The sequence below is a fragment of the Phascolarctos cinereus genome, unplaced genomic scaffold, assembly GCF_003287225.1.
Source record: "Phascolarctos cinereus isolate Bilbo 61053 unplaced genomic scaffold, phaCin_HiC Scaffold_3;HRSCAF=262, whole genome shotgun sequence".
NCBI classification, from domain to species: Eukaryota; Metazoa; Chordata; class Mammalia; order Diprotodontia; family Phascolarctidae; genus Phascolarctos; species Phascolarctos cinereus.
Genome location: NW_027555736.1, coordinates 86077585 through 86104171, shown reverse-complemented (window position 1 = coordinate 86104171; position 26587 = coordinate 86077585). Strand labels below are relative to the sequence as shown.

At 40.3% G+C, this 26587-nt stretch overlaps 1 protein-coding gene across 4 annotated transcripts in view; it reads left to right on the top strand.

Moving 5' to 3' along the window:
* Positions 1-254: 254 nt before the first annotated feature.
* Positions 255-26587, top strand: part of BTBD16 (BTB domain containing 16) — a 98155-nt gene continuing 71822 nt past the window's right edge. For 3 of the 4 annotated variants that reach the window (XM_020979225.2, XM_020979224.2, XM_020979223.2), the window contains exons 1-7: positions 255-517; positions 1111-1176; positions 2532-2680; positions 11615-11688; positions 16208-16351; positions 19409-19498; positions 20666-20780. In XM_020979225.2, coding sequence (XP_020834884.1) covers positions 1165-1176; positions 2532-2680; positions 11615-11688; positions 16208-16351; positions 19409-19498; positions 20666-20780 — 584 coding nt within the window. In that variant the 5' untranslated portion in view covers positions 255-517; positions 1111-1164. Of the gene's footprint in view, positions 518-1109; positions 1177-2531; positions 2681-11614; positions 11689-16207; positions 16352-19408; positions 19499-20665; positions 20781-26587 lie in introns of those variants that run through there. The other variant, XM_020979226.2, reaches the window with a different exon arrangement.

Here is a 26587-nt window from a genome sequence, read left to right as displayed (position 1 = left end):
CTGTATCACAGGTAGTATCCTAAGCTATCGATTGGGATAGGAGATGTCATTCAGCCTCAATCTGGAGGTTGTCAGAATGGATACCTGAGGGGAGAACTCCCACATTAGCAGTCTTTATAGGAAGCATCCACTTGTCTCAGGCCAAGATGTCATCTTAGGTCACTTCTCCCAAGAGTCCAGTGGGCTGCTGTGTTAGTGAGCATAGGAAGCCAGCTTCACCTGAACCCAGGACAGGAACTGCTTGGAACCTTCTCTGCTGTCTCCAGGGAGACCACAACTGCCTCCCAGGGAACCAGAGAGGCTAGCTCTCACCTCCAAGAAACTGAAGTGGGCAAACAACGAAAGGCCCTCCGGTTGTCATGAGCCTGCTGCAAAAAACAGACTCAGAAAGTGGACCATCCTTTGCCTAAGATCCAACATCTCTGAAAGCACATTCTTAAATACCAACACTATGCCAGCTTCCACTTTCACCCCAATTCACTGACTTCAGCCCCAAGGATTCTAGAGCTTGCCAGTGGTAAGTCTCACTTGGTGGTGTTATTCCGTTTCAGAGAAAATCAGAACAATCAGAATGTCAGAAAAATGCTCTGGATTTTTAAAACATTATTCTCCATCGCTGATTCTTGAGCCAGACATGGGCTGGCTTTTTGAAATTGTATTTTAAAGTGAAACCGGCATCTTTAGAAGATAAAGAAAAAGAAAAGAAGACAAAGTAGGAACAACGCATCATTGATCTTTTCTCATATGAGGAGGTAGTGTAACCCAGAAGAAAGGAAAGCATTCTGGTCTTATCATATGGAACTGGGCTTAAATGCTATCTGTGTGACTTGAGGCAAGTCACTTGACCCCTCTCGTCTGCTTACCCTTGCCCTATGTCCAGATTTCACTAAAGCTCTGACCATAGGCAAATTGCAATGCTTTAGCTTTCTCATCTGAAGAACGCATCTACTAGACACATGCACTTAATTTTAGTTATTCTCATTATTCCACTTGGAACAGTTCATGTAGATATCTCTAACTAGCTCTGGGAGAGAACTCATAGCAAACAGAATCCACGCAAAGAAAGCCTTGGGAATTTTGTTTCACCTTTGCCTCTCTTCCATCTTTCAGGTGCTTGTCCGGACTCTTTCATAACACTTTGAGAAAATCACATCAGTAGAGAAAATGTTGAGCCAGGTATGTAGACTGTTGATGTTGTCTGTCCTTTGTTCTCAAAGAGGACCATGACATCAGGGAGGTGATGCCATGACATGCAAGTGAATTGGATTTAAGTGAGGAAAGGCTGTGCAAAGTCACCAGCCTCATTTTCTCATCCAGAGCCTTCTGGGTCCAGGGGCAAGATATAGATCAGGATGACAGGAGATGGCCCCTGATGCAGTGGAAGACCTTGGGCTTTTTAAGCTAAGGTCTTTCCCAGGTCTCAGTCTGACTGAGGCAACACCCATTCAGTGATTAAGGATAGGTAAAGAATGAGGAAGAAAATGGCCTCTTTTACCTAGTCAAAATATATAAAAAGTATGTAGACTAGTGCCCCAGGAAATTGTGACCCAGAAAACGTGTGATTTGCAGAAGGAACATTTGGGTCCAAATCTCACCAGGATGTTGGCTTCAGGTCCTACTCAAAGTTAGTTACTTCCCACAATGTTTTCTAGACAGATAATCCTATCTTTAGAAAGCCAATTTTTATAAACTTCTACTAAAAATATATATCTTTTCTAGCTTATGTAGCTATCCTCTTTCTGACCTTTTACCTAAAGATGCTCTTAATCTAGATTATGGGATCCATGTTACTTTGGAGCTTAAATTAGGCATCTGTCCTCTGACTACAGAACCTTTACTTTTTTTTTAAAGGTAATTTACCATTTATTTTAAGGTAAAAATGCATGGTATTGTTTTCTTCCTTAAGAGTTAAAGGGGTTTTTTTAGATAGATCCTTTTTGTTTTTACATCACATTCTTTTCCAAATATATCCCTGCCACCTTTCCCTGCAAGCCTTCTCTTGTTAACAATGATTAAAAAAGAAATAAAAAGAAAAGAAAAAACAGTGCAGAAGAAAAAGAACAGCCAATGCATCAATCATGTTTGACAGTAGTCTTTCACCTCTGTAATGAAGTGAGGTAGATACATTTTCTTAACTCTCCTGTGGAACCAAATTTAGTTGTTGTACTATTATACACGATTACATTGTATTTTGTTGTCCTTTTGCATGATTTTAATCATTGCTTATATTATTCCATTGATTTTCCTTATTCCACTCTGTATAAGTTCATGTGTTTTCCCATGTTCTTCTAAATTTTCTGTAGCTGTCGTTTTTTAAGGTACAGTAGTATTTCATTACATCCATGTACCACAATTTGGGCAATTCATTGCCCCACTTGATGGGCACTTGTTTTTAAGGAAGCCTTAATTTTCAAGAGATAAATATTTGTAAGAATTAATATTTTAACAATGACAGAAACAAGTCAGAAACCCTAAACAATGAAAGAGAGCCAATAAGATTTTCTGTTTCTTTCTTTGGGTACTCAACTCAGCATCCACCAAGGTTGGACCGTAGAATCAGTGGCCTAAACGATCGTTGGCGCTTCCCAAGAGAGCCTTACCTAGGAGACCTGCTGGGGCTCTCCCAGTTGTCTAGAGCGACAGGAGTAGATATCGACAATGAGCTGAAGATAATGGACAGGTAGAGAGAACATAAAGATACATTTCCACAGGAAATCGAACGTCTACAAACCATATTGTTAGGTAGCTTGGTCTAATCATTAGACTTTTCAAATGGGGATGGAGAAGTTTTTTGTTGTTGTTACATTATGAAGGACTCAAGAACAGGGACATATATTTGAGAAGTGCTCTAGTCCTGCTTTGGCAAATTAAGATGTACCTACGGAAATCCTGATGTAGCTATTTCTTTTAGGTTTATTTGGGTGCAATGGTAAAGCCTCGGAGTAAAATAGTCTAGCTATGCCCTCAAAATAGGCTGTTAACATTTCTTTGACACATGGAACTTTGGATGCTATAGGGTTTTATAGCACAGCTGATGCTCAGTAATCACACAGAAGGGCTCTTCTCTTGTAAACATCTGCCTTGTTAGCCAATCAGAACTTAAATTTTGTTTTGTTCACACTGTGGAGGCCCATTTGGGAAACTGGAGCCACCCTTGTGTGAAGCTCCTGGTGGTAGAATGTTGAGCACTAACATCCCTAATCTCCCAGGTTCCCCTGCCTTTGTACACCATCCATGGGTACAGAGAACTATAGATATGATCTCTCATGTTAGGATATCTATTTCCTTTCTTTTCCTGGTAGCCAAATCAGGTAGATTTGGCTCTCTTTTCCCCCAGTAGGAAGGCAACAGCCAACCAGTTGCTGATGGATTCTTTAGCTATGGTAACCTAAAAAAAATACAAAATGGTCCTCAGTCTTCTGTAACTTTCCCCCAACTCTACGTGACAGTGTGGCAAACAGGGGCTAGGGATACTAAAATTCGCAGCAGTTTTAGACTTTCTAAAAACTTTAACTTAGCTGTTAGTACTCTAAATGAGAGCTCCTTGTTTAATCAGCAGTGAGTAGACACCCTACTGGAAGAATTGAATCATAGAAATCTTGGCATTCTCACTATAATTGAAACCAACAAGATAGCAACAGAAAGTTGCAGCAAAATGGAAAGTTGGTGCATAGGATCTTCTTGGAGAGGTAAATGAAGGGTTTGGTGGAGTTCATTGGTGGGGCACATCCAAAGGCACAAAGAAACATCATTTCATGGGGTCATCTTGCATTGAAGAATGGTTGCCAGAAGGCTACCATGAAAATAATTGAAGTCTGTTCACCTACACAAGCCACAGAGGATGTAGAGGCAGAGAAATCCTACAAAGAGCTCAGTTAGACCCTTCTAGTTAAATCAACAAATACTTCATGACTTCACTAAAAAGGTGAGAATAGGGGAGGGTGACTGAAATATGTTGGAAAATATGATTAGAGAATAAGGAATGAGAGAGATCAAAGACTTACAGACCATGAAAGCTTCATACCTCCATATCATAAAAACTTTCTTTGAGAAAAGAATCAGAAGGTGCTGAATATCATGGACACAAGTTTTATAATGGGATATACACTCGATTTGGAGTCAAATGACCTGATTTATAACCTTGACTGTTTTACTTAGCACCTATGTGACCTTGGGCTAGTTATTTAACCCCTTTGGGCCTCATTTTCCTCATTTTTTTTTTAAGTGAGGCAATTGGGGTTAAGTAACTTGCCCAGAGTCACACAGCTAGTGAGTGTTGTGTGTCTGAGGCCGGATTTGAACTCAGGTACTCCTGACTTCAGGGCCAGTGTTCTATCCACTGTACCACCTACCTGCCCCTCCTCATTTCTAAAATGAGCAAATTGGATTAGATAGCCTCTGAGACCGCTCCTAGTTCTGTCTGTCAGCCTGTCAAAATAACAAAAAGGGAAATTGATGGCATATTTGAAGATTAGAAATGACTTGTTACTGATGTGGGAGTCATTCCTAAATGTATCTTTAGACCACTGAGTTGTTAAGGCAAAGAGCAAAATTAGAACAACGCTAGAAGTATAAAAAATAGGAAAATATATTACATGTGATTAAAATCACCCCAACCCAACCTATGAAGTAAGTTGTTGATTAAAAAATGGGAAATGACAAAGGAAATAACCCAGTCACCAATGACAGTAATATCATACAAGTGATTAACCAATAGAAATCAATTGCCCTAGCTAGGGAGGCCAAAAGATCTCCCATATTACTTTAATCTTCAAACACTTGACTTCCTTAACACCCCGAGAGAAATGACAATGGAAGGCAACACTTTTAGATGATAAACTTGTTTATAAAATCTTAGGGAGGATCATGGAAGATTGTGGAATGTATCAACTCACAAAATTTAAAGAAATATAGGAGGGTGAAAACCAGTTTAAAGAAAGTATATCTAGAAACCCATCAAGGAATGTCATCCCCAAAGTAGTCAAGGATAAAACTAGGAGAATAAAAACAAAAGAAGGATGCTAAGAATATGCAAAGATTTATATAACATATTATTTTCACCATTTAGGAAAGTGAATCTACCATACAGAGACCGTAACAGCACAATCTTGAATTATTTTTGGAGGAGATAGAAATGTCACTAAAAATGAGAAAAGTGACTGAATTACATCAAGTGTAAACAGAGGAGATAGAGCCACTCCTGAGGTGACATGATTATAAAGGTGTTGAGGGACCTATTTAAAAGAAATCTGAAAATGGGGAAAATACTGAAGATGTGGAAAGTGGAAGATCTTATCATTATCCCCCCCCCAAAAAAAGGATATGCTTACTTTACCATCCATATAAACTTTTTATGAAAATGATATGCATACTTATAGAGCCTTGCACTTGGAGTCAAGAAGATCTGAATTCAAATCCTCTCAGACACTAGCTGTATGACTAGTCAAGTCCCTTAACCTCTGACTGCCTCAGTTCTTTATCTGTAAAATGGGAATAAGAGTGCCTTACTTGCCAGTGTTGTTTTAAGGATAATGTAAGATAAAATTTGTAAAGTGATTAGCAAACTTTAAAGCATTATCTATTATTGTTATTCTTGATGAGCATGTTAATAAAGAAACAGATTTTCCAAAGTCATATTCCATAGGCAAACACATCTTCACCATCACTCGACCAATTGAGAGATGTCTAGGATATGAAATCCTACTGTATTCACTGTTGATTCTAAAAAAGCTTTTATTTCAATAGAGAAAAGTACTACTTTAAAGGCTCTTTTCCAACAAGGTGTCCGCCATGCGAACTATTCCTCAGTACAGTTATGCAAAAATCTTAAAACAAAGGTAGCCTTGTTTGATGACTCTCTGATCATTAATATCAGGCAAGGCATAAAACCAAGAGACATCTGCTTGCCTTCATGGTCATGGAAGAGAGACAGCACTGTCTAGCTAGAACGAGAATTCTCATAGATAGTAAGGTCCTACAGATGCTCCTTGATGACGACGATGTTTTTCTGGTTGTATGAATCCCCAGAACATTGCAGAGCCTCCTGAAAGGGATCAGTAACCATTCTAAAAAGTGTGGTCTAACTATCCACATGGGAAACACCAAGTGTTTGAAGAATAGCTATCTCCCACATTCAGAGCTGCAGTTTGACAAGTGGCCTATAATGTACATCCAGTAGGCTGTATATCAGATGTTGCAAATGGACGATGAGTTGGAACCAAAATTAAACAGGGGAAGGACAGGTAGGATTTTCTTTGGGAAACTGAAAAACTCCTTTAATAACCCCCCGGTTCTCCTTTGACAAAGGCTTATATTTTAATACTAACATCCCATTGCTATTGTATGGCTGTGAGTCATGTCTATGGTCTTCAAGTGAATGAAAAATGAATATCCCTCAGAGAGAAATGGAGAGGTGCATGGTAGGTGGGCGCATCGTGCAACCCATAAGAAGGAATTATGAGGAAGAATTAAAATAAAAGAACTCATCAAATGACCAACAAAGAAGATTCTGAGTGCAAATGTGGGAAAACTTAATTGCATTGTTTGAAACTGGCCCCACGTGGCTGAGAAACCAGAACTGTTGCTTAGAGACAAGATTTACCTAGTGCTTAACCCAGGATCTAAGTTGTGCTGACCAGAAACCTCTCAGATCCAAAGATTAATGTAAGGAGTTTTCTCCTGCCATAAATCTCAGGCAACCTATGTATCTTATCTAGAAACTACCTCTGTGCTGGCCAATCAGCTACAATTTCCTTGCTCTTTTTTAAAATCCTATTTAATGTATAACTTACAGAAAATGTGGGGAGGCAGGGAGAGTCAGTGAGCCACCCCCTGTTCTGCTCTCCTTTCTGCCTGATGACTTAATAAACTATTTTTCTAAATTATTTCGGTTCTGGGTTTTGTTCTCTGCCACATCACAAGTGAGGGACTGTTACTGATCAGCCTGGGTATTTTGCTTTTATCCTCACAATATGAAGAGAGTGAGGAAGGCCCTCAGAATTTTGGATGAATTCCTTATGGACAACTTAGAAGACATGGACAAGGGCTTCATAGTGTAGTCAGGCATGAATGGATTGTTCCCTGCATTGAAAGGAATAATTAAGCCCACATCTCAGTAAGCTCATTAAATTCACATTAATGAGATCCCAGATCCATCTGAGTATGTTTACTATGTCAGGTGATGGGGGTACAAAGACCAAAAATGAACCATCTCTGTCCCCAAGCAGCTTATGCTGTACTAGAAAGATGCGCTACATATACAGATAATTGGAATGTGAGGTAGTATTAGAAGGGCAAAGAAGAAATCAGGCAAAGTGTTTTAGAAAAAGTTAAGGATGGAAAAAGCCTGATCAACTGAAAAGATTGAGGAATGCTAATCACAGAAAGTGAGGAGGTATTGAGCTTCAGAAGATAAAGAACTGAACATCAAAGATGAGGAAAGCTTTAATTCCAGCCTTGCCATGACCTGGTGATGGCATATCAAGGAGCCACTGGTAGTACTGTTTTCTTGCAATGGAGAGTATAGGGAAGACAATAACATGAAATAAAGCTGGAAAATTAGGTTGAAGTAAGATTTTGGTAGGTCTTTAAAAGCAAAGCTAAAAACCAGTTTTTCCTAAAAGTGGTAGGGAGCCATTGAAAATGTTTTGTGAGGTAGGGGAATGGGGCATAGTTAAGCCTATGCCTTGGGAAGATTTTAGGCAGTTGTGTGAAGGATGGATTGGCCAGAGTAGACTAAAGACTGAGAGCAATTATAATAGTCCAAGCAAAAGGTGATGAGGGCCTGGACTAGGGTGAAGTAAAGAGGAAGGGTCAGATGTGAAAGATATTGTGGCTGTAGAATTAAGAGGAATTGACAAATGATGGAAAACTGTAATTGGAAGAAAGAGAGGAATTTTTAACAGACTGAGGTTTTAAACCTGGATGACTGTAACGGAAAGGGAAATGTGCAGGAGGGAAAGGTTTAGGGGGAAAGTTATAATTTCCATTTTGGACATGTTGAGTCTAAGGTATTGGCAGAACAACCAGGTGGAGATGCAAGACCAAACTTAATGAACAAAGATCAGGACTGCCTACATATTTTTGGCTATGAGATTTAGGAGTCCTTCATTTCCCATTAGCTGGTCTGCTTGGTTTTGACTCCAGGAACACCATGCCCCCCCAGGATTGGCTCATCACCTGAAATCTCATCATCATGGGGACTGACTCAGTTTCAGTTCTCAACACCTCCTCAGCACCCTCAGAACTGCCTCTCCTCTCTGATTGGAGGGCTGGAGGGCAAGACAATAAACTCCCCTCAAAGTCTCCCTTTATGGAGGTCTCAGATTGTCCCAGCTAACTTTATTTCCCACCAGCTGCTCTGTTTGGTACTCTCTGGCATCCAGCCCACTATTGCCCCTTTTTCAACTTCCTTTTGTGTGTTGTCTTCCCCCATTATATTTTAAGTTCCTTGAGGGAAGGGACTGCCTTTCTTATTTGTATCCCCAAAGCCTGGCACATAGTAGGTGCTTAATAAGAGTTCACTGACTCTTGACTACTGTCAACAGATAATCAAAGCCACAGATGAGAACAACAAAAGAAAGAGTATATACTTTGTGTGTGTGTGTGTGTGTGTGTGTGTGTGTGTGTGTGTGGAGAGAGAGAGAGAGAGAGAGAGAGAGAGAGAGAGAGAGAGAGAGAGAGAGAGAGAGAGATGGCCCAGGACAGAAATTTAAGGGATACCCCATTTATGGAGGCAAACATGGATGGTAAACCAGCAAGAAAGACTGAATGAGCAGATAGGTAGTGTCAGTGGTTGCTCACACAGGTTTCATCTTCCAGGATGTCCTAGACCACTGATCTCACCCAAATAATACATTCTTCAGATTCTCTACTTCTTAATTCACTGGCCACATCAACGTATAATGGATGATAACATAGCCAACAGAGACAGACTTGCCTTTGGTAAGTCTAGGGATGTGTGAGACCAGTTGTTTATATGACTTTTTCTTCATCTTAGTCACTCACCTGTAAATCAGCTATCCCATGTTGGCTCTTAGCTTTTATTCACACATTTTAATATGTGGAGAGGAGCAAGGGAAGAAGTTGAGAAAACTCATTTCTTATCAGCTAACTATTGCATATCCTCAGAGATAAGGTGATTTTTATGTAAACAGATCCATGTTTTGCCACTAAATGTGAAAAACATGGGGAAGTCAGAGGGAGCTGGAGAACTGGGAGGTGGTGATTTTTATGTAAACAGATCCATGTTTTGCCACTAAATGTGAAAAACATGGGGAAGTCAGAGGGAGCTGGAGAACTGGGAGGTGACAGAAATTCAGAATTTGTCAGAGGGACTGAGGCACAGAAGGTGAAAAGCTTACAAATAGCTCGTCTTGCTCTTTGACTTTCAACCCTTCCTGACTTTTAAAAAAAATTGATTTTAATAATTGTCTCCTTCACCTACTTCCTAAAAAGACAAGGCACTAACAAATGGGGAAGTGAGGGCCTGTGAGCAGGGCATAAGGTAATGAACAGAACATCGAGTCTCTTAGTCGGTGCCTGTTGCAAACTGAGGTTTTAGAAGAAAAGATATGTATAGCCAGCACAATATTTAAGAATCAGGTCTCCTAGCAACTGTTTTCTGATATAAAATTCTTGACAGAATAAGAGACTTCCCATGACATTTCAGAACTCTATGAATTCCAAATGTTATAGGAAAAAAAAAAGATCTTCTAAATGGGCCGTCTAGTGGTATTCTATAAGGCCCATCACAACCTCATAGACCCTTTCTTTTTCCCATGGGTGAAGCTTTTATGGTTCAGAATGATGGCCAGCAAAATTAGGGTACAAATCAGGAACCACTATAAGATAGCTCATAGAATTAAGAGCCAGATGACCTTTAGGGACCACCTAACCAATTACATGTTGTTTTAGAAAAGACACTTATAAGATAAGTGAGTCCAGGCCTCTCACTTTATAGAGAGGAAAACTGAGGCATAGAAGTGAAGTCATTTGCCCAGGATCCCAGAGCTAGTAAATGGCAGGGTTGGGAATTTGAGGCCAGATCCTTTGGTTCCAAATTCATTACTCTGTCTATTCTCTCCCTTTGCTCCTGCAGGCTTTTACAAGCCTACATGCCTATCCACCATCTTAGCTATGATTAAATCCCACTTAGTACCTACCGATTGTTAAGGATAAGAAGCAAAGCCCATTTCTTTTTAATGGCACTGAAATGGTTCACCCTGAGAGTTTAGATTCTTCAAAAACCCTAACACAAGCAAGAAATCATGCCCCGGCTGCTTTTGTGATTGGGAGATAAGTCAATATGTGACAACTCATGTTATAACTGTGACCCTCTAGCTCAGTTAGATTATAGTACTAGTGGGGTCATGTGTTTAATCCTTGAATTCTCCAGAGAGCTCTGGTCTGTTTTGTAGTCACAGACTGCACTTTCAATCATTGCCAGCTACCTTGAAAATGTGTGACCTTAGCTCCAAGGTGAGCTGAATAAGAGTGCAGTTGGCCCTAGGTAAATCCATCTCCACTGGTAAGAAAATACCTCAAAGGCTAAAACCTGCAGATGATGAATCAGGAACGTCATCTTTGCTTAGAAAGGACAACATATCAATACCATTCCAGTTGGTCACTGGCTCTCATTATAATTTCCATCCATGAACTTCAGCGATGTGACATAGCCAGACTTAGTTAAGTAAATCTTCCGGGGTGTTCATTAATACTGGTTGTTTGGCTGTCTCTACTGGTTCTATTTTCCTAAGAGGTGTTGGGGGTGGGTAGATATGATTTGTGTATCATATTTTTCTCAACTACTAACTCATTCAGTATGATGATGATGGCAGGTGACCAACACACCACACAGTTCACCTTGGGTGGTACCACTTCATAGAATGCGGTACCATTAAGTAGAATGCTACTCTGGTGCCTGCAATGGCTGCCTGATGAGGTCCGATCATATCCTGAAGACCCAGATAAAGACATTGAGGTCTTTTCCATGTCAGCTTTCAAAAAGACAGAGGATACAGGGAAACTTGTGCCCTAATGATAGATGGCGGGGGGTGGGGGAACTTGTACCCAATATAGAGGCAGGCTCAAATCCTGCCTCTGACATTTACTAGCTAGATATCCTTGGGCAAGTCACTTAGCCCTCAGTTTACTTATCTATAAAGTGACAATAATATACTATCTACCTCAAAGAGTTAATGTGAAGCTCAGATGAGATGATGTCTATTAAGAGCTTTGTAAACCACAAATATTACCATTCTTCACAGACAAGAGACCTAAGGTCAAATGCCAGCTTTGGTACTTAGGAGCTATGTGACCACAGACAAGCCACTTAGCCTCCCTATCCTTGGTTTTCTCTGTAACATGGAAATAGTGGTTGGACAACCTATCTCACATCATTGTCATAAGGAAATCATTTTGCAAATAAGTCATATTAATGTAAGTCACTATTATTAACATTAAATGCCATCTATTATTATTATCATTATTATTATTATAGGATCATATTAGTTTTAGATGATGAAGATATGATAATGATTTATGATATAGATTGCCTTTACAAAGTAGATGTCAATATTAATTCCTGGGTTTTTCAAAAAATATTCTTCCTAAGGTTACATATTCCACAACTTCAGAAAATCTTAACTGGTGCAATCAAAACAAAACCCAAACACGGCACTGTGGCAGGTAAGTCCCTATCTCCAGTGACATGAATAATTTATATTACTACATACCTATATGTGTAGATGGGGTCCTGAGTTCATGAAAGTGAATCTATATTTCCTATTAGTAATCTGACAAATGTGTTTTCGTGTGCTTATAGACACAAGCAAGTTATCGATAATCCACAACCAGTGCTCCTTTGGAAGGGACAGCTTAATCAAAATACCATTTATAATATGCTAATTATCCTTTCCTCACTTTTGCTATTAGCAAGAGTTTAGTTTTGAGATATGAACTGTATGTCTGTGTTTTACTAAGGATTTTTTGCAAAGGAATCTGGAACTAGGTCATAACTAATAAGAATTCCTATCCAATAAGGAAAAGCAAGTTCGGCTTCAGAAAGACCTGTGAAGGATAGTTAATTCAGCTCCTGCCCATATAACAAAACTTAAGTGAATGCTCTATTCCTTTATCCATCACTATGATTATAGCCATCGCGTGACAGAAGATCTGAGCTAGACATTTCTTCCTAATATAAAATCTTCTTAGGCAGGGATTCCTAACCTGGGATCCATAAACTTTAAAAAAAAAAGCTTTGTGATAACTGTATTTCATTATAATTGGTTTCTTTTGTAATCTTACATATTTTATTTTCTGCATCTAAAAACATTATTCTAAGAAAGGGTTCTTGGGTTTCACCCGATTACCAAAGGTGTCCATGACATGCTCATGCACACGCGCGCACACACACACACACACACACACACACACACACACACACACAGAGGAGTTGAGAACACCTGTCTTTGAGTATCTGAGTATCTGCAGAGTTGTTCAAGTTTTCTCTGAGGTCTGAACCTATCTTGAGCATAATATAAAAACCTAGGTTTTTACCTCCATAATTTCTGCATTGTGGTAAATATCTATTTGGCAGCGGTTATCAACCACATGAACTCAGGGAGGAAATACTTCTCCCATAACACAGCTCCTAAGATTTTATGAAAATTTTATTTGTTTGGGATATTGACGCTGCCTAAATAAACCTGTACTTGGTCCACTCATTGATTATTGTACCCTGCCCTTTATTATCCTCATTTAAAATCCCTTACATCTATAGAGAGCTTTAGAGTTTATAAAGTGCTTTTGCAACTAGTATTTTATCTTCACAACAACCTCTTGAGATAGGGCAGAGATTGCTATTCTCATCTAACTGATGAGGGTACTGAAGCTTGGATGACTTAAGTTCATTGCTCAAGCTCATACGATTCTTGACTTCCACCCAGGACTCTTTCCATTAGGTTGTGATGGATCCGAGTCTTGTACTCAGCCAACACACCCTAGATTTCCCTCATCTTCTGTCTTCCTAAGTTTTTCCTCTCCATTTCCTCTCTTCACTCTCTCCTCCTACCTCCACAAAAAGTCCCACACATTTCTGGTGAATTACACTCACCAAACACTAAGTTCCTACTACGTGCTAGGAACCTGAAATACCATGACAGAAATGAAAATAGTTCTTGCCTTCAAGGAGTTTATTGGGAGAATACAACCAGTACAAAGATAAGTGAATATATAGATGAATCAGATAAGGCTGGTCTAAGAAGGTGGGGCCTGAGCTGAGCCTTGGAACAAGATGAGGATCCTAAGTATGGAAGGCTTCTTTCAGATGTGAGCTTATGCAAATGAACAGAGGAGGAAGGTAGAGACAGAAGAGAAATGGAAACCAAGCAATGAGGAATTGAAAGATGTGACACTATTCATATTGCCTCTTGACTTAGGTATTAGAAAGAGCATGAAACTCAGAATTTTCATAAAATCTCAGAGTTGGTAAGGACCTCAGCACTTAGAGCTGGCAGTGTGACCTTCAATGAATCAAAAGTCATTTAATATCATCAAACCTTAGTTTTCTCATCTACAAAATGGGGATAACAATTGCATTACCTACCTCAGAGGGCTGTTCTGAAGATCAAAAGAGACAAAATATGGAAAGCAATTTGGAAATTTTAAAGGGCTGTATGAATGTAAATGATTGTCATTCCACAACATACTACTTACTTTCACATGGCTAATGATGTGGACTCCATTCTTGTGTGTGATGTGGGTATTTGTTAGTTCACTCAATGTATATTTGTTGGGTACCAGCCATGTGTAAATCATTCTGGTCATTGTAGGGGATGCACAGATGAACTAGACAAGGTCCCAGCTCTGAAAGAACTTTCAGTCTTTTTGCATGACTTCATATTTGTAATGAGTTTTGTATTTCTTGCCTTCTCAACGACTGGGGGAGGGAGTGGGGAGAGAGAAAGAATCTGGAACTGAACATTTTTTAAAAGAATTAAAAAGAAAAAGCTTTCAGGCTAATAGAGCAATAGGAACAAAGCTTCTGCTGCCCTACCCTGGTAGGGACTGTGAAACAAGGCCAAATGTAAACGTGCAGTGAGATACTTAAAAAGGGCCAAGTCTGCTAAAAACAGAACCCGGTGAAAGCTGTTTGTTTGTTTTTTAATCAGTAAGTCTAGGAAAAGTTATTTTCTTTTTCATTCCCAGTTTCTTGGAAAAAGGAAAACGTAGAAGTGTCGGAAGGATGTTATTGCCAGGAGAATATAAACTTGAAAGTGGACAGTGTTTTCTTTTTTTTCTTTAGTGTTTTGAGCCTAGCATGTGCTTTAGACACTCTAGGCCTCAATGAATGGTGGTTGGACTGAAATGAATTGACTTGGCAGTAGATCTGAAAGCGCTCCCTAACAGACTCAGGAATTGTCCTGTGAGATATCACCTCTTCCTGGGGCTGATTGAGAATGTGACCTCTGGAATTCAGAGAGAGTTGTAGAAATTAGAATTAACAAGGGCTCTAGAGGCCTTCCATCCTAACACCATCATTTCATACATAAGGCAACTATTTTCTTGACACATGAAAACTTTTTACATTGATTTCAAATCTTTAATATTTATGATTTTAAAGCTTTGAATTTTAGTCCTATTTTTACCTAGAAAATTCCCAGTTGGTTTTAACATTGGAGCTAATACATTTTTGGCCTTTTCATGTCATCCTACCATTGTCCTTCCCTGACTTTGGGTTTTTCTCCTCTCCTCACTTTAGTTTCCTGTCCAGTTCTTACTTCTTCCTCCTCATTCATTCCCTAGCAAGTAAGAAGTTTTTGCTGAAAACTTTTGCTTACTGGCAGCTGTTGGAACAGACATTTAGGTATCTGTCCCACGAGTGGGGATAGCTAGGTGACACAGTGGATAGAGTGTAGGACCTGGAGTTGGGAAGACCTGAGTTCAAATCTGGCCTCAAACACTTACTAGCTTTGTGACCCTGGACAAGTTATTTCACCCTGTTTGCCTCAATTTCCTCATATGTAAAATAAGCTGGAGAAGAAAATGGCAAACCATTCCAATTTCTTTTCCAAGAAAACCCCAAATAGGGTCATGAATAGTCGGACACAAATAAAACAACTGAACAACAACCACCCATGAGCTGGGGGGCCACCCACACTTACTAAAAAAAACAACTTGCAAAGAGCAAGAGGATAGCAACAGCTATTAATTCCCATGAGTAGCCTGGGACCATGGATGTAGGGTGGGAAGGGACCTCAAAAGTCTTCTAGTCATAGTCATTGGCTTATATAGATGAAATCTCAGAGTTGGTAAGGATCATAAATAAGTCATAGGATTATAGATCTAGAGCTGGAAAGGACCTAGAGGGCATCGACTCTAAATCCCCCACTTTACAGAGGAGAAAACTGAGGCCCAGAGAAGTTAAGCAAATTGCCCAAAGTTGCAAAAATATTAAATGGCAGAGTTGGGATCTGAACCTAAATTCTCTGATGATAAACTTAGAACTCTATTCATTATACTATGATGCCTCTGATGGAAATTTTCCTGACTGCCTCAGGTTGGTTATCTGAGCCCTCTAGGGGAAAATCCACATGAGTAATGTTGTTGTCATTCATTTCACGTTTCAGTCATTTTTGATTCTTCATGATCCAATTTGGGGTTTTCTTGGCAAAGATACTGGAATGGTTTTCCATTTCCTTCACCAGCTCATTTTGCAGATGAGGAAACTGAGGCAAACAGGGTTTAAGTGACTTGCCCAGAGTCACACAGCTAATAAGTGTCTCAGGTCCTCCTGACTCCAGGCCCAGTGCTCTATCTGCTGCCACCACCTATCTGCCCTACATCAGTCCTAGGTTGAGACAGTTCAGGGAGACCAATTAGAAGAGAGATTTAAAGAGAAAATAGAGGAGGGTGATATCCGCAGTTACTGAGAATGACCTGGATAAAGATCCAGGAAAGGAAAGAAAGAGAGCAGGCGGCCAGACAGGGAGGAAGAGAATCAGGAGAAAGCAACACCATGAAAGTCTTCAAGGAGGCAGTACCCAGGAGAAAGAATCAACAGTGCCAAATACTGCAAAGAGGGCAAGAAGGATAAGGAATGAGAAAAGGTCCTCACGTTGGTTCTTTCCTTACGTGGCTGCTCCTTCGACCATTCTAGCCAGAAATGTTGTTGAATGCTTTGCTCAAAATGGTTTTCTTCCCTCAGATGTGACACTTGACTGCATGGGCTTCAAATGGGAACTCCATCAACCTCAGCTCTTCCATTCAGGGACCCTAACCAAGCTCTACATATTTGCCCTGTCCCAGAAGAACACAGACCCCCTGAAAGAACTGGAGAAACTTCTGAGAGGTATCTTAGCATCTGATCCAAGAGCCCACTATTGTACTGTTTTAGAGATGGTGGCATGTTCGTGTGTTGGGGGAAGTAGGGTGCGGTACTCAAAGTTTTATAGAAGCAGGAGGGCTCTAGGATAGACATTTCCCTTAGGCAGCTGAGAGACAAATTACCAATAATTTTTTGTTTGGACCTATAATTTCACCCATGTAAGGAGTTTCTGGGAAGGAAATTCTCTCTACTAATTCAGTTCGATAATTTCCCTTTAACTTATAGTCTTGGATAGTTCCTGAGGGCCCTGAGAGGTTAGATGAGACAGTCAGTCAGGGTCACTCAACCTGTTTGTGTCAGTCACTCACTCCGTCAATTAACAAGCATTTATTGAGCTCTTACCTTGTGTCAGGCATTGTGAGAGGAAGGATTTGAACTCAGGTCTTCCTGGCTCAGAATCCAGCTCTCGGTTCATTCCCAAACCACATTGTCCCTCCCTTCACCTTATATTTTGTACAGTATTTTACAGTTTGCAAAATGCTTTTCTTTTGTAATTTTTTTTGACTCTCACAAAAACCTTGGTAGGCAAGTGAAGTAACAAAGCTAACAAATGACAAAGATAAGGCTCAAACCTAAGTCTTTTGAAGCTCAAATTTGGGTCCTTTCCAGTGTACCATGTTTTATCTCAATGATTTATGTGTAGATCTATGAAACGCTGACTATAGAATTGCATTCTGCCTTTTGTGTCTGTGGGTCTGGAGGCCTAAATTGTGCTGATCAAATTTTCATCACTCAAAAAGTAGCAACCCCACTCCCTCCCCTTGTCTCCACAGTTAGCTGGATCCCCAGTTGGCCACATGTAGCCATGCACTGCCCTTTGACACTGTGCAGCACAGCCTCATGCCCAGCATGAGAGGCAGGTGTCCTGGAAAACCCACAGACGCTGAAGTCCACCAACGTGCTGTAGGACTCGAGTTGTATTTCAGGAAGGAGACAGCAAAGCTCTGGGATGATTGAGCCAGACAGGTCATTGGAGGTGCTTAGCCTACTGTTTCTACCTCATGTCCTCAGAGAATGAGTCCCCACATTACTCTGATGAAGAGTGGGAAAGAGAGCCATGGATTCCCACATCATGAGCTATTACTGCTCCTTTGGGGAGAAACAGGCTACTCCATCAGGAATACTATACTAGCATTAACAATTCCCTTGAGTTGTATAGATAAATAACTGTGGAATGATGGTTTGTTGAAGTCAATTAGCTTTTGGACCTGTTTCCACATCTGTAAAAATGAGGGAGTTGGACTCAATGGCTTCCGAGAGCCCTTCCAAAGTCTAGATCTTTAGTTCTATGATTCTCGCAGAGGTCCTAGAAACCCCCAATTTAACTGTTTCCCTTCCATTCTGCTTCCATAAGTCTCCATTGTCAGTCTAGTGAAACCTAAGGACCTCTTTGCAAAATAATTTAAAATGCATAAAATAAAATACTTAAGAAACCAATTATATTGAAATTAAATTATTGAAATTTTTTTTAGAATAAGTTCATGGACCCAGGTTAAGAATCCCTGCACTATGCCTCCCTCTCCCAAATAATTTGAAAGGAGGAAAAAAAAATAGAACAATAGTACTAATAAATTGGTAGCTTTTAAGGTGCCTTACAACTTTATTTTCAGTGTCGAATCTAAGTTCCTTAAAGACAGACTTTCTCGTTCATTTCCTATCCCTCAGGCCTTGCATATAGTGTCTGCCTAATAAGTGTTTATTGAATTGAATTGACTTTTTGCTGGATCTAACCTATTAAGTCATCCAGACTGATTTGACTGGCTTTTTTGCCTCTGACTTCTGCTTGCTGTCTAATCAGCTGGTGGTTGGAAGTTATTAGGAGATGGACACCTTTGGAGGTGCAAGTCTGTAAATTCGGTTGTTAAATGTTGGTGTTTTAAACACTGATTAACTTTGAGCACCTGCTCCATGCACAATACCTACATACATGCATACACATACACACACATACATATATATGTATCCTTAGTGTCTCTGCAGAGCTTGGAGCATCTCCAACTGCTTCTTGGCCATTTCAAACTAGAAAATCCTACAGACATCACAAACTCAATGCGTCCAAAAGAGAACATAATATCTTTCCCCCAAAACCCTCTTCCCTTCTGGACTTCCCTATTATTGTGGAGGGCACCACTATCTTCCCAGTTACCCAAGCCTTTGACATCAGTGTCATCCTCAACTCCTCATTCTTAATCTCCTCACAAATTTAATCCTACCTAGTCTTCTTACAACTTAATCTCCTCTATGTATTCTACAATCTAGCTGCATTGGCCCACTGACAGGACCTTGAACATATTCTATCTCCCATCTTCATGCCTTTGCACTATCTGCCCTCCATGGCCGAAATACTCTGCCCCAATACATCTATCTCTTTGCTCCCTTGGCTGCTTTCAAGACAGCTCAAATTTCATCTACTTCAAGAAAACTTTACCAGTCCCTCCCAGCTGCTCTTGCCATATTACCTTCATCTGCTTGGTATGTATCTTATTTGTACCCAGTTATTTACATGTAGTCTCTCCCACTAAAATGGGAGTTCCTTGAAAGCAAAGACTATTTTTTGCCTCTCTTTGTATCATCACCACTTAGGACCTTGCTTGTACATAGTAAGTATTTCATAAATGCCTGTTGATTGAAGGCCCAACTAACTGGATTGGTGACTTTCAGTTCCCCCATATATAAAAAAAGGAAAAGTGGGTGGTAAATTAGATGGCTTCTTACAAGTCCTCTCTAGATCAAAATCTATGATCCTGAGTCTCCAAACAGGTAGCAGGGCAGTTTGACAGCCAAGCTGGTTGCTACTCTTGGCTATATTCCTCCACTTTCTGCAATCTGCAGTGAAGGTCACATGACTATGACAGTCTGTTTAGAGAGTGGTAAGGCTTTGTGAGCTTCCATGGTTCCTTACCTGCTGCTTGGGGGATGGGGAGGGTGGGCTCTCATGAAAGTATCTTGGAACATTGACTGGGACTGAAATAGTATCATTTTGCACAGTTCTCACCTCATGTGTCCCACTTAATTTCTCAGCTGAATCACCCAAAGAACAACCAAAAATGTCTCCAGTAAAGAAGATAACCATTTCCTTGAAGATTAATGATCCTTTAGTCACTAAAACTGGTAATGTAAACTGCTTCTTTTGTTTTTTTGAGAATGCCATTGAGTCAGACTTCTGTATGTATGAAGAACCAATGTTAAATCCATTCATTCAAATGAACTGAATAGATGAAAAGGGGGGGGGAAGCCCACAAAATGAAAAAAAAATTTACTTTTAATCTGAAAAATAAAAATAAAAAATGAATAAGCGCATAAAGTTTACTAAAAATGGAAGTGACATCCTTGGCAAGGAAAAATCATGGGATTTAAAGTTGGAGGGTCAAAAAGGTATAATATCAGGCAGATGTCTCCAGAAAAACTTACTCCCCCCAGGGAACAAGCAAACATTTGACTTAGGAAATCCCTCTACTTGGACCTGCACCTTTATTCTTTAATATAACTTAACAACATGTCCATTGCCATTCAGTTTCCAGCCTTGCCTGAAGTGGGCCCACTCTGAGATTATTCTTTATTTTAACACTTCCATTATCAAAAGGAAATCCTTTTATTTTCATGTAATTTAATGTCTTTTTGGTGAAATGTCATCACTTATCTCAAGGCTGTACCCATAAACCCTCTTGACTTGACCATTTTGATAGTTGGCCAGCTGGGAAATCAGATTAGGACGGGAAACAATCGATGTGCTTGATGGTTGAACTACTTGGGTACATTTTCACATTCCCAAAGGAATATTAAATACACCAGAGCTTCACAATGATGCTGTTCACTAGGTTATTAAATTTGGGATGGGGGAAATACATTTTAAACTCCATCTAAGGAGAATTGATTATTTAAGTACCCCAAATACCTCATCAGTAAGTGACCTCACAGCATGGAATCTCAAATCAAGGTTAAGAGGAAATGTCAGGTATACATTTGAGTTACTCTCTTTTTGTACCATCTCTGCTTTCCAGCATTTATTCGATATAGAGAGAGCAATTCAAAGTCCCTCTCTTCCATCTGCCCTGGTTCTCCAAATAAGGGTCTGAATGATTTAAATTTATGATGAAAAGTTGCCTTCACTGAACTCTGCTCACTGACGTTCCAGTCATTCCTGTCCTCCTTGGAATGAAGAGGGCGGTGAAAGACAATCTGGGCCCATTTGCAGGCCTTTAGATGGTGGTGGTTGAGGGGTTTGTCCCCAGGGAACCTTGTACTGAAGCAGTTTTCTCTTTGACTTGCTTCCTACAGCCTTTGCCACGGCCCTGAAGAGTTTATACACCAATGAGACAGAAGTGCACATGGAGGATGTCCTGGGAGTTTTGGCATCTGCAAACATTCTTCAGTTCCCTACTCTGTTTAAAAAGTAAGGAAACATTGGTAGAAATGTGGCTAGGACTGGCCCTCAGCAAAAATTTAAGATAGGATCCTGATGCCTTCCTACTTCTCCCATGTTGTAACATCCTGGCAAAAGAGTCTTCTCATTTGCCTGTTAAATTATAGAGGTACACAATTCCTCCCGTTGCTCAGACTGAACCTGTTTGCCATGTTCTAGGCTAATAGTCTCCTCCTCATTAGGGGGAGAGAGAGAGGGACAGGACCTGTGACTTCACTGACATAGGGAACTCCCAGAAAAGGAATCTCCTTCTACCAAAACAGGCCAGCACCTTCTTTGCGACTGCAAGCCTTAGAAAGTTGGGGGGGGGCACTGAGAGCTTGAGTGGTTTGCCAACGATTACACAGCCAAGTATGTGTAAGGGGTGGGACTCAAACCCAGGTCTTTTTGGCTCTGGGGCCAGCTCTTTGCACAGGATGCCATGGCTTCCTCTCCCTTACTTACTAACCTTCCCTATTTAGGAATGCCAAATGGCAAGTATGATACTGTCACACTTCCAGCTGTTGGCAATGCAGATGGGATTGGACGGAGGTTGGAAAGGAAGAGGATATCTTCAAGAGAATTGACCAATGACCTGAATACTTGATCCTTTTAGACGCTACCTGGTGAATTCTGCTGCCAATTAATCTCTATCCAGAAAGAAGACAGAGATTTTTGAGATCTGAATTCCATTCATTATGCAGCTAGGTGGTGCAGTGATTAAGTGCTCTGGACATGGAATCAGAAAGACTTGAGTTCAAATACGGCCTGAGATACTTTGACTAGCTGTGCAACCCTGAGACTTGCAAACCTTAAAGGGCTATATAAATGCTAGCTATTACCATTAAACATTTATTTCAGAGGCCTGATCCATTTAAAGTGTGGTTGTAGGGAGGAGGCATTCAAGTCAGTTTGCATCTAAATGACCTTTGAAATGTGGCCAGAGTGTTTTCAGACAGGAAGGCAGAGATGTTATTTATAGTTTGTGTGTAAAGTCATTTAGTTGTAATGGAAAGAGCCTGCTGTGGGAGTCATGCAATCTGGGATCTGTGCTCAGTTCTGCTATTGACTGATTATGTGAATCTCATTTCTGTAGGCCATTTTGGGTTTTTTTCCCCCTATATATGGGGTTAATCATTTCTATCCAACCTGTTTCAAGGGCTTATTGAATATAAAAAGAGATGTGTATGAAAGCAATTAGAAAAGTTAGCTACAAAAATCTGGGATGTGAAGAATCTCTTGCATATCCACAATTCTAGCCCCCCCATCATTCATTCATTCATTGGCCTTAAAGTAGTTGGCGATTGCAGATAATTTGGCAAGTAGGTAATTCATAAGTATGTATACATATGCACAAGCGTATATGTGTGGTAGTATACATGCATGCACATATGCATGTGAACTGTGTATAATGTGTGCATATGCATACATATGAAAACCCAAAGTTGCTGTGATTGACATTTTCTTTCCTCCCAGTACTGCCTCTTTTCCTGTCCTATTCTGCCATTTTATCAGATTGTTGTTTGTCCTTCATTTTCGAAGAAGACCATGACATCAGGAAGGTGACGCCATGATTTACAAGTGAATTGGATGTAAGTGAGAGAGGGCTGTGCAAAGTCACTAGCCTCCCTTTCTCCTCTAGAGCCATCTGGGTCCAGTGGCCAGATATAGATCAGGATACTTAAATGGTGAATATCTTGATTTCATAGGAAATTGGTGGCTTTCCCATCTGTGATTGTCTGGTCTCTTCATCTAGACTCTAAAGTTCTCAAGGGTAAAGGGGCTTGCCTGCTTACTTCAGAACTCTGCACATTATGGGATTTAAGTGGCATTTTTTGTTTTGTTTTGTTTTAAATCACCACCACACTCAATAGAGGGACGGCTAAGTGGCACAATAGATAGAGTACTGGGCCTGGCATCAGGAAGACTGTCTGTTATCTTTTATTATAGGAACTGATCATTCCTAACCTGGAACTAAAATTTGAGAGTGTATCTTAATTTGGAGGTTTGTTTCCCTATACCTTTCATCATATGACCTTCATATGGGTTTCTCCCCTCCCCTCCACTTTTTTTTCCACACTTTTAAAATAGGAGGAAACCTTATAAATTATGTAGGCCAATTAAGGCCCGGGGAAGTGAAATTATTTGCCTAAGATCTAGGCAAATTTTCTACTAGCTAGGATTATGACAGTCACTTGATAGTAAAAGTAGTTCAAGGTCAGAGAGAAGGGGCAGACATGGGCCAAGAGGTGAGCTGTGTTTTACCTTTTCTGGGAAAGCTGATGAGGCAGGGAATTAGGTAGAAATCTGAGACAGCAAGCCCTAGAGGCCAAAAAGAGATGACACACACCCCCACCCCCGTCCTGCCTATATAATCTTAGAGTCACAGAATCTTCGAATTGAAAGGTACCTTAGAGGTCACTGGTTTAACCCTCCTGCTAAAGCAAGGATTTTTTCTGCATCCTCTTGGGTCTGGTTCCAGTGCGGCTTATGTACCCAATTAATGAAGCAGTTAGGATAGAGGTTACCAGGTGTCATGCCAGTGACTCATCCAGCAATGTGGGAATTGGCACCATGCTTTCTGGACTAGATAAATAGCTGGGTGACATTTAAACACACATGTCCCAGGGAGAATGTTTTTAAGGCTATTTAGGTTCCTTTATTCTGAGTCAGAATGTTAAGGCTAGAAAAACATTAGTGTCATCGTGGTAATCTTCCTGTCTCCATCCCCTGTGTCTGTCTCTTATCAATGGGAGCATATATGATTATGAAATATCCCAGGGGATGTAGAATTCACGCAACCCCCTTCTATGCCTATAGAAAGACACAGCCATTGCAGTCAAGAAAGTAACAATCTAGGTAGACCATTATGTGTAACAATAACAGTCTGTGTTTGTGTAGCATCTTACAACTATGAAGTACATTGTTTGTATTATTTAAATTGGCCCTCACAACAACCCTGTGAAATGCATGCTACAAATATTCTTATTCTCAAACCACATTTGAGGAAATTGAGCCCACAGTGGTTAAATGACTTGCTCAAGGTCGTGAAGTTAGTAATTAATAGCAGTGATACTCTAACCCAGATCTCCCGATAGTAAGGAGCTGTTTCTTTTGCTGTAAAGTAATGAAAATCTTGCTTCCTCTACTTTTGGCTGTTTGTAATGTTGAACAGAGAAATCAGCGAGTGAGACTCAGACATAATTTGAAATGTGGATTTATTAGCGCGCGGCTGCAAGGGGTATGCACACCCAAATCAAGCAGCCCCGATCAGGGCAGAGCTTGAGTTTATAAAGGCAGAGGCCACAGAGGAAATGGTCAGGGGTTCCATAAGCAGGAAGTTACAGAAGCCAAACAAGCGATTGGTTAATCCTGCCTTTGGGACCATACAAGGATCATGGAATGGATTGGAGTGGGTATCTTTCTTGGTGGGTTTTCTAAGGCGGGAACTCCTACTTCTGTGAAGAAGGGCATACAAGGCGAAGGTCAGAAAACAAAATGGAGTTCAGCACATGGAGTTCAGTACTTCAGTAAGAAACCTAAGAGAATCATGGCTGACCTCATAACAATGGAAAAGAAAATTTTTGGAGATGTCATGGGCTTCTGATATTTAAAGCTGGAAGGGACCTCAGAGATTATTGGGCCAAACATTTTACAGATGAGGAAACTGAGACCTGGAGAGATTAAACAATTTGACAGGATCCCATAGATTTAAGTGAGAGGCATGGCCAGGATTTGAACTTCGGCCATCAAATCATAGAGCAAGGGTGGGGAACCTGTGACCTCGAGGCCACATGTTCCCTTCTAGGTCCTCAAGTTTGATCTTCTGACTAAATTCCAACTTCCCAGAACAAACCCCTTCATAAAAGGATTTGTTCTGTAAGGCTTGGACTCAGTCAAAAGGCCTCACTGAAGGACCTAGAAGGCCACATGTGGCCTCAACGCCGCAGGTTTCCCACCCCTATCAAGACCCGGTTTTGGAAGGGACCTCAGAGGCCATCTGTTCCAAGCCATATCTGAAGAAGCATTCCCTCAAAATGGCCCTGACGAGAGCCTGACAGGCGAGGTGAATCCCCTCCCTACTCATGACATTCATTCTACTTTTTGATGGCTTTGATCATTAGTAACCTTTTCCTTCGGTCAAGCTGAAATTTGCCTTTTTGTAACATCCACCCATTATTCGTAGTTAGCTCTGGGGCCATGCCTAACACCTCTAATCCCTCTTGTACTGGACAGTCCTTTATCCCTGCCCCCTACCTCCTCCCACCCCTTCCCCACCCTCCTTAGCTAATCTTTTCTTGTCTTCACTAAATATCTTCAATTCCTTCCAGTAGCCCTCAAATAGCATGAATTCAAGGCCACTCACCATCTTGATTATTCATTTCTGGACACTCTCTGCCTTATCAATGTTCTCCCTAAATTATGGTGTCTAGACCTGCACATAATACTCCCAAATGTGATCTGACCAGGGTATAGCATCCAGCAGAGTCAAACTCATGGCCCCAAGGCTCACAAAACTCTCTAGTGTGACCCCACCTCATTAAAATGTAATTGGGAAATGTTTAACAAAATAAATAAAAAGATAATGCAACATAGATAATGTTAACTTGAGGTTTTCTAAGTCAACATGCTGAATTTGTCTCCACTGGTGTGTATAGGCTATGACCTTTTCCTCTTGTACATTGAACCTCTCTTAATGCAAACTAAGATAAGTGACTTGTCCAGAGTCACACAGCTAGTAAATGTGTGAGGCCAGATTCGAACTTAGGGAGACGAGTCTTCCTGACTTTCAGGCCCGCCGCTCTGTGCACTGTAGCGCCCCCTAGCTGCTCCTCATCTGGAGAAGGAAATGGCAAATCACTCTGGTATCTTTACCAAGAAAACCCCAGATAGGATCATGGAGAGTCAGACATGACTGAAATGACAATGAAACACTCAATTTGTTCATATTAAGATTAAAATCAGTGCCAAATTAGAACAATGGATAAAGATATGAAGGGGATGCGATGTATAATAGTGATAGCTCCAACCTAACCTGTTCAAATAAACCACTGAGGGGAAGAAATGTGAAATGGAATGAGGAAAATATGTTGATATGGAACATCACAATTGGTACCAGAGATATTTTATGGATATAGAACAACTCTTAGAAAAAGGCAAAAAAAGTCATGAAACCACCTTAACCAGCAAACATGTGATCTCCCACATCGGTGGAAAGCCAAGGGCAACACTGATTTAGAAAAATTAAATTTAGGGGAAAAACCCTCACTGGTTTGCAAATCTTTACAGAGGGGGATAATACAAGATTATGAGTAGTATTGTCCCACAAAACAATGAGATGCAGTAGAGGAAAAAACAGTTTTGCAGATAGCTTAGTATGAAATCCGCTTAAATCAGATTATCTGAAGAACATTTAAAGATGAAACTTGAATAAGATCAATAAATAGGTGAAAATTCAAGCAGATACTTCTGCATTTCTATACCAGACTATTTTTTTAAAACCAATGCCACCAACCACCATGTTTGGATTTCATGAAGAAGTGGAAATGGTGCTAAAGACAAAGGGAAGAGCAACCGGACGTAAACATGTATATAAAGAGAAAATTCACACCAGAGGCAACCCAGTTTGAAAACATTGAAGCATAGATTCTCAGGATATTCCAAAGAAAGGAAGTCACAAAATAATTTTGGGAAAAGTGATCAATTACTCATCTACATGTCTATTTTTATATGCATATGATTTATTTGAATGATATAAAAATTGAGGGTATCTTTAAAGAAAAAAGAAATAGGAAGAC